The following is an 8,432-nucleotide window of genomic DNA, read 5'->3' as shown; positions in this document are numbered from 1 at the left end:
GGGGGGGGCATTGTTAATTAGAGATAGTATAAAAGTTGCAGAAAGGCAGTTCGAGGAGGATCTGCCTACTGAGGTAATATGGGTTGAAGTCAGAAATAGGAAAGGAGCAGTCACCTTGTTGGGAGTTTTCTATAGGCCCCCCAATAGCAGCAGAGATGTGGAGGAACAGCTTGGGAAACAGATTTTGGAAAGGTGCAGAAGTCACTGGGTAGTAGTCATGGGTGACTTCAACTTCCCAAGTATTGAGTGGAAACTCTTCAGATCAAATAGTTTGGATGGGATAGTGTTTGTGCAGTGTGTCCAGGAAGCTTTTCTAACACAGTATGTAGATTGTCCGACCAGAGGGGAGGCCATATTGGATTTGGTACTTGGTAATGAACCAGGGTAAGTGATAGATTTGTTAGTGGGGGAGCATATTGGAGATAGTGACCACAATTCTGTGACTCTCACTTTAGCAATGGAGAGGGATAGGTGTGTGCAACAGGGAAAGGTTTACAATTGGGGGAAGGGTAAATATGATGCTGTCAGATAAGAACTGAAGTGCATAAGTTGGGAACAAAGGTTGTCGGGGAAGGACACAATGAAAATGTGGAATTGTTCAAGGAACAGATACTATGTGTCCTTGATATGTATGTCCCTGTCAGGCAGGGAAGAGATGGTCGAGTGAGGAACCATGGTTGACAAGAGAGGTTGAATGTCTTGTTAAGAGGAAGAAGGAGACTTATGTAAGGCTGAGGAAACAAGGTTCAGACAGGGCGCTGGAGGGATACAAGATAGCCAGGAGGGAACTGAAGAAAGGGATTAGGAGAGCTCAGAGAGGGCATGAAAAATATTGTTGGAGAGGACAGTGTAAAACAGACTAGTAAGCTCGAGGAGATACTTGTTCAGAAAGAAGTTGTGTTGGGCATTTTGAAAAACTTGAGGATAGACAAGTCCCCTCCAGGGCCTGACGGGATATATCCAAGGATTCTATGGGAAGCAAGAGATGAAATTGCAGAGCCGTTGGCAATGATCTTTTCGTCCTCACTGTCAACAGGGGTGGTACCAGGGGATTGGAGAGTGGTGAATTTCGTGCCCCTGTTCAAAAAAGGGAATAGGGATAACCCTTGTAATTATAAACCTGTGAGCCTTACTTCAGTTGTGGGTAAAATGTTGGAAAAGGTTATAAGAGATATAGAGGTTATCATCTTTAAAAGAACAAGTTGATTAGCGATACTCAACACGGTTTTGTGAAGGGTAGGTCATGCCTCACAAACCTTATTGAGTTTTTTGAGAAGGTGACCAAACAGGTGGATGAGGGTAAAGTGGTTGATGTGGTGTATATGGATTTCAGTAAGGCGTTTGATAAGGTTCCCACGGTAGGCTATTGCAGAAAATACGGAAGTACGGGGTTGAAGGTGATTTAGCGGTTTGGATCAGTAATTGGCTAGCTGAAAGAAGACAGAGGGTGGTGGTTGATGGCAAATGTTCATCCTGGAGTTCAGTTACTAGTGGTGTACCGCAAGGATCTGTTTTGGGGCCACTGCTGTTTGTCATTTTTATAAATGACCTGGAAGAGGGTGGAGAAGGATGGGTTAGTAAATTTGCAGATGACACGAAGGTCGGTGGAGTTGTGGATAGTGCTGAAGGATGTTATAGGTTACAGAGGGACATAGATAAGCTGCAGAGCTGGGCTGAGAGGTGGCAGATGGTGTTAATGCGGAAAAGTGTGAGGTGGTTCACTTTGGAAGGAGTAACAGGAATGCAGAGTACTGGGCTAATGGCAAGATTCTTGGTAGTGTAGATGAACAGAGAGATCTCGGCATCCAGGTACATAAATCACTGAAAGTTGCCACCCAGGTTAATAGGGCTGTTAAGAAGGCATATGGTGTGCTAGCCTTTATCAGTAGGGGGATTGAGTTTCGGAGCCACGAGGTCATGCTGCAGCTGTACATAACTCTGGTGCGGCCACACCTGGAGTACTGCGTGCAGTTAGAATATAGAATATAGAACATTACAGCGCAGTACGGGCCCTTCGGCCCTCGATGTTGCACCAGTTCTGGTCACCACATTATAGGAAGGATGTGGAAGCTTTGGAAAGGGTTCAGAGGAGATTTACTAGGATGTTGCCTGGTATGGAGGGAAGGTCTTATGAGGAAAGGCTCAGGGACTTGAGGTTGTTTTCGTTAAGAGAGGAGAAGGCTGAGAGGTGACTTAATCGAGACATATAATATAGTCAGAGGGTTAGATAGGGTGGACAGTGAGAGTCTTTTTCCTCGGATGGTGATGACCAACACGAGGGGACATAGCTTTAAATTGAGGGGTAGTAGATATAGGACAGATGTCAGAGGCAGTTTCTTTACTCAGAGAGTAGTAGGGGTGTGGAACGACCTGCCTGCAACAGTAGTAGACTCGCCAACTTTAAGGGCATTTAAGTGGTCACTGGATAGACATATGGATGAAATGGAATAGTGTAGGTCAGATAGGCTTCTGATGGTTTCACAGGTCGGCGCAACATCGAGGGCCGAAGGGCCCGTACTGCGCTGTAATGTTCTATGTTCTATGGTAGGCAAAGTAATGGAAGGGGTACTGAGGGATAGGATTTCTGAGCATCTGGAAAGACACTGCCTGATTAGGGATTGTCAGCACGGATTTATGTGGGGTAGGTCTTGCCTCACAAGTCTTGTTAAATTATTTGAGGAGGTGACCAAGCACATGGATGAAGGTAAAGCAGTGGATGTAGTGTACATGGATTTTAGTAAGGCATTTGATAAGGTTCCCCATGGTAGGCTTATGCAGAAAGTAAGGAGGCATGGGATAGTGGGAAATTTGGCCAGTTGGATAAAGAACTGGCTAACCGATAGAAGACAGAGAGTGGTGGTGGATGGCAAATATTCAGCCTGGAGCCCAGTTACCAGTCTGCTGTTTGTGATTTTCATCAATGACTTGGATGAGGGAGTTGAAGTGTGGGTCAGTAAATTTGCAGACGATATGAAGATTGGTAGAGTTGTGGATATTGAGGAGTGCTGTTGTCGGCTGCAAAGAGACATTGATAGGATGCAGAGCTGGGCTGAGAAGTGGCAGATGGAGTTTAACCCTGACAAGTGTGAGGTTGTCCATTTTGGAAGGACAAATATGAATGTGAAATACCGGGTTAACGGTAGGGTTCTTGGCCATGTGGAGTAGCAGAGAGATCTTGGGGTCTATGTTTATAGATCTTTGAAAGTTGCCACTCAAGTGGTTAGAGCTGTGAAGAAGGCCTATGGTATGCTAGCGTTCATTAGCAGAGGGATTGAATTTAAGAGCCGTGAGGTGATGATGCAGCTGTACAAAACCTTGGTAAGGCCACATTTGGAGTACTGTGTGCAGTTCTGGTCACCTCATTTTAGGAAGGATGTGGAAGCTTTGGAAAAGGTGCAAAGGAGATTTACCAGGATGTTGCCTGGAATGGAGAGTAGGTCTTACGAGGAAAGGTTGAGGGTGTTAGGCCTTTTCTCATTAGAGCGGAGAAGGATGAGGGGCGACTTGATAGAGGTTTATAAGATGATCAGGGGAATAGATAGAGTAGACAGTCAGAGACTTTTCCCCCGGGTGGAACAAACCATTACAAAGGGACATAAATTGAAGGTGAATGGTGGAAGATATAGGGGGGATGTCAGAGGAAGGTTCTTTACCCAGAGAGTAGTGGGGCATGGAATGCACTGCCTGTGGAAGTAGTTGAGTCAGAAACATTAGGGTCCTCCGAGCGGCTATTGGATAGGTACATGGATTAGGGTAGAATAATGGGGTGTAGATTAATTTGTTCTTAATCTAGGACAAAAGTTTGGCACAACATGGTGGGCCGAAGGGCCTGTTCTGTGCTATATTGTTCTGTGTTCTATGTTCTAATCTATCCTGGGGGGGGTCAGTTCTGCTTCCATATCGATTATCGGATGGAAGTGATGTTCACACCGGCCTCTTGTTGCTTTTGCCTGTCCAGTCACGGTGGCAGCCCGAGGTCCCTCTGCTACTGCACTCTCTTTAGAACTGTGCCATTTAGTCTGCATTGACTCTCTCCACCCTTTCTGTAAAATGCATCACCTCACATTTCTCTGTGTTAAACTCTATCTGCCACTTGCCTGCCCATTTGGCCAGCTTCTCGATGATCTTACTCCAGCTGTGGACTAACTGACTGGTGCAGGCCGCTCAATGGGCTGAATGGTCAACCCCTGTCCCTGTTGTCCTGGCAACCGACTTTCCAAACACGATTTGTCAGAAGGATAAAAATTAAATTCCTCTGTTCTTAATTCTGTTACAGGGCTTTTGACACGAAAGTTGATGAACAGGAAACTGAAGAACGTGTGATTCGATTCCTGAAGGATTTGGAACAAGACAACCGACCCTTCAATAGCACAATTTTTGGCATCGCTTATTTTACCACACATGGATTAATGGAAATAGGTTTTGAAAAGACAGGATAATGAAGGTTTTCTGGAAGGTTCTGTACCTTTCATGGCATCAAACAGTGAGATGTGCTTAACTCTATCCTAAGTGTTTAACTTTCAATTGGGTTTCATCTGGAATACTGAGCATAGTTTTAATCTCCTTTCCCCAAGAAGTACCTTTGAGGGACGGCAATGTCTGTTGAAAATTAAATAAAAACAGAGACTCTTCAAGTCCTCTCCACCGTTCAGGAAGATCATGGCTGATCTTCGACCTTAACTCCACCTTCCCACACTGTCCCTCGAGTGTGTAATCTGTCTAATAAACAGGGAATGTACTCCCACTAAACTCGGATCATCCACCCTTAACTAAGGAGCCCAAACATCATCACATCATATTCTACCTGCCATGTTCTTCACCACTCACTGAACCAACCAAATGTGGAGCAAACACGTGATTGTCCACCCACACGTTAACCGTACATGTGACTCCAGCCCTGATATATTTGACTGTCTCTGAGTCCCGCCTGCTCTATTTCCCATTAATATTGTTTATAATTAGGTCTCCCTTCAACGTCTCAAATTCATTGCTGAACATGTCTCCACACTGCACAGATACAGGGCAAAACTCAATAGTACCGGGTGCTGGGCCCTCTATTGGGGAACGGGGATTAATCACTGCACTAATTTGCTTTTTCTGTCATCTTGCTTTCAATGAATTGGGAAACTGAGACTGAGATGATCCTAGTGTCAGATATAGTTCCAGAATGTTCTATCTTCACACAGCGATGGAATATATTCATATTTATCCACCATACTGACCAGAATGTTTCAAGTTGATGTGAAAAGAGTTGGGATTTTTTACAGAGCACAGAGTATTGAAGCTGTTCAATGTGAAATTATGGAGTGATCAGATGTGGGACTGTTCCTGGGCTCTCTCACTCGGAGTTAGTTCCAGATGGAATTATTTAATTACAAGGGGATGTTTAAACTGTAAAGCGACAGTGTGATCACCATTTGTAAAATAATGAGATTTTCATCACATCATCTGGAAGATTTTGCTTCAATGTTTGAATAGTTCTGTGTCCTGTGCTGTGAAATATAATGGGAATGGACCATATAACAGACTGTGTGGTATAGATACTGGGCACTATAGGAAGAACACGTCACTCACTGGACAAACCTGCTAATGGACACAACATCCTGTGTGGGCAGTAAAATATTCCCTTTTCCTGCCAGTCCTGAGAATCAAACACTGGACATTGTGGTGGGGATGATTAAAAAGGTTGTTTCTCAATCGGGTTTGGTCTGACTCAGATCAGTCCAAGTTCAGGAAACAGATGGGCCCAGCTCAGGAAAGTGAAAGTGGCAGTTTGCTGACCCAGGTGTGGGCTGTTTAGCATAGGGCTAAATCGCTGGCTTTGAAAGCAGACCACGCAGGCCAGCAGCACGGTTCGATTCCCGTAACAGCCTCTCTGAACAGGCGCCGGAATGTGGCGACTAGGGGCTTTTCACAGTAACTTCATTTGAAGCCTACTCGTGACAATAAGCGATTTTCATTTCATTTTCATTTTAATTTCATTTAATTTAATTTTCAACTAGTCCTTAAACCGGAGAAGAATCCCAATCTAAAATTAGAATCCAGAGACTGAAGATGGAATAAAGTTTCCATTCAGATCTCCTCAAACCCATCTGGTGAACGGGTGCAATGAGAGTAATCTCTCCCTCAATGTCAACAAAACGAAGGAGATTGTCATCGACTTCAGGAAGCGTAATGGAGAACATGCCCCTGTCTACATCAATGGGAACCAAGTAGAAAGGGTCGAGAGCTTCAAGTTCTTATGTGTCCAGATCACCAACAGCCTGTCCTGGTCCCCCCCATGCCGACACTATAGTTACCAACGACTCTACTTTCTCAGAAGACTAAGGACATTTAGAATGTCAGCTACGACCCTCACCAACTTCTACAGATGCACCACAGAAAGCATTCTTTCTGCTTGTATCACACTTTGGGATGGATCCTGCTCTGCCAAAGACCGCAGGAAACTACGAGACGTTGTGAATGTAGCCCAGTCCATCACGCAAACCAGCCTGCCATTCATTGACTCTGTCTATAATTCCCGCTGCCTCAGAAAGGCAGCCAGAATAATTAAGGACCCCACGCACCCCGGACATACTCTCTCCCACCTCCTTCCGTCAGGAAAAAGACACCAAAGTTTGAGGTCACGTACCAACCGACTCAAGAACAGCTTCTTCCCTACTGCCATCAGACTTTTGAATGGACCTACCTCGTATTAAGTTGATCTTTTCTCTACACCTTGCTATAACTGTAACATTATATTCTGCAGTCTCTCCTTCCTTCCCTATGTACGGTATGCATTGAAAAGAAAAAAAAGAAAAGAAAATCGCTTATTGTCACAAGTAGGCTTCAATGAAGTTAATGTGAAAAGCCCCTAGTCGCCACATTCCGGCGCCTGTCCGGGGGGGGGCTGGTACGGGAATCGAACCATGGTGCTGGCCTGCTTGATCTGCTTTAAAAGCCAGCGATTTAGCTCAGTGAGCTAAACCAGCCCCTACAAACCAGCATTGTTTGTACAGCATGCAAGAAACAATACATTTCACTGTATACTAATACATGTGACAATAATAAATCAAATCAAATCAAAGGCTGACTTTGGGAATATCGACAGACTGAATCTGTGATTGAGAAAATGATGGATTCAGATCTGACTCCTGTTAGCAAGTTAGCCATTCACAGGTTTGTGTGGTGCAGTAAATAATCCATCATCTTCTAGTCTTTGTTTGTCTTTTGTTTTTCAAACTGCTGGGAATGAATTCTCACTGTGAAATAAAGAGGCTGATGCATTTACACATTTGGTCTCGTGTTAGATTCTTCCTCACAAATCAATCTGGGTCAATGATCACATCACTACTTTCACATCAGATAAACTCTCCACATTTCAGTGAAATGATTCTGTTAAGATGTTGAAGTGTAAAATTAAAGAATGAGAAAGAATGAAGAGATGGAGAGTAATTTATTGGGAGATGTGACACTTGGAGAGCGAGCTCCATATTGGTCAGGTGACAGCTCACACCGCGTGCAGTCCGATACGTCAACCTGTCAAACTCCACTCTGAGCAGTGTTTCTAACTCTGTCAATGGGATATCACTGGAGAGATAGAGACCGACACTCAACAATTCATGGATTAGTCATCGATCTGGTGTTGGGAATTCTTTCCCTGTTTAGAAAATCTCCCCAATCTGGGTGGGTCGGGGAGGAATTTAATTTGGGATCTGGTTCATAGAATCCCAACATAGAAACATACAGAGATACAGGAGGAGGCCATTCAGCCCTTCGAGCCTGCTCCGCTAATCATTTTGGCATCAACTACTTTCTGTGGGAGTGAATTCCACAGATTCCCCGCTCTCTGGGTGAAGACATTTCTCCTCACCTCAGTCCTAAAAGGTTTACCCCTTATCCTCAAACTATGACCCCGAGTTCTGGGACTCCCCCACCATCGAAAACATTCTTTCTGAATCTGTCTAATCCTGTTGGAATTTTGTAAGTTTCAATGAGATCCCCTCTCACTCTTCGAAACTCCAATGAATATAATCCTAACCGATTTAGTCTCTCCTCATCTGACAGTCCCACCATCCATGGAATCAGCCTGGTAATCCTTCGCTGCACTCCCTCCATAGCAAGAACATCCTTCCTCAGATAAGGACACCAAAACTGGGCACAATACTCCAGGTGTGTCCTCACCAATGCCCAACACAATTGCAGTAAAACATCTCTATTCCGAGACTCAAATCCTCTCAGTATGAAGGACAAAATGTCAGCTGTCTAGCTGCTGTTGTATAAAGAGTCAAAAGTTCTGCTCCTTCTCACAAACACCTTTAGTTTCCTTTCACACACTTCTGTCCAAAAACTCTATCATCACATCACATGCCTGAAGATTCTTTACATATCAGTGTCAATTATTGGATACTTAACATAAATGAGACATTTAATTGGAATGTCTCTTAACCTAT

The 8,432-nt window shown here is 44.2% G+C and overlaps 1 protein-coding gene across 1 annotated transcript in view; it reads left to right on the top strand.

Annotated features, from left to right (window-relative positions):
* The window catches only part of LOC119966912, a 55,974-nt gene extending 51,535 nt beyond the window's left edge, over positions 1 to 4,439 (top strand). Inside the window, exon 5 of the mRNA XM_038798870.1 lies at positions 4,277 to 4,439. Within this exon, the coding sequence (XP_038654798.1) occupies positions 4,277 to 4,439 (163 nt within the window). The remainder of the gene's footprint in view (positions 1 to 4,276) is intronic.
* Positions 4,440 to 8,432: the final 3,993 nt, after the last annotated feature.

The sequence above is a fragment of the Scyliorhinus canicula genome, chromosome 6, assembly GCF_902713615.1.
Source record: "Scyliorhinus canicula chromosome 6, sScyCan1.1, whole genome shotgun sequence".
Taxonomy (NCBI): Eukaryota; Metazoa; Chordata; class Chondrichthyes; order Carcharhiniformes; family Scyliorhinidae; genus Scyliorhinus; species Scyliorhinus canicula.
Note: the sequence above shows the minus strand (reverse complement) of the source record. Positions and strands in the feature narration are given on the sequence as shown.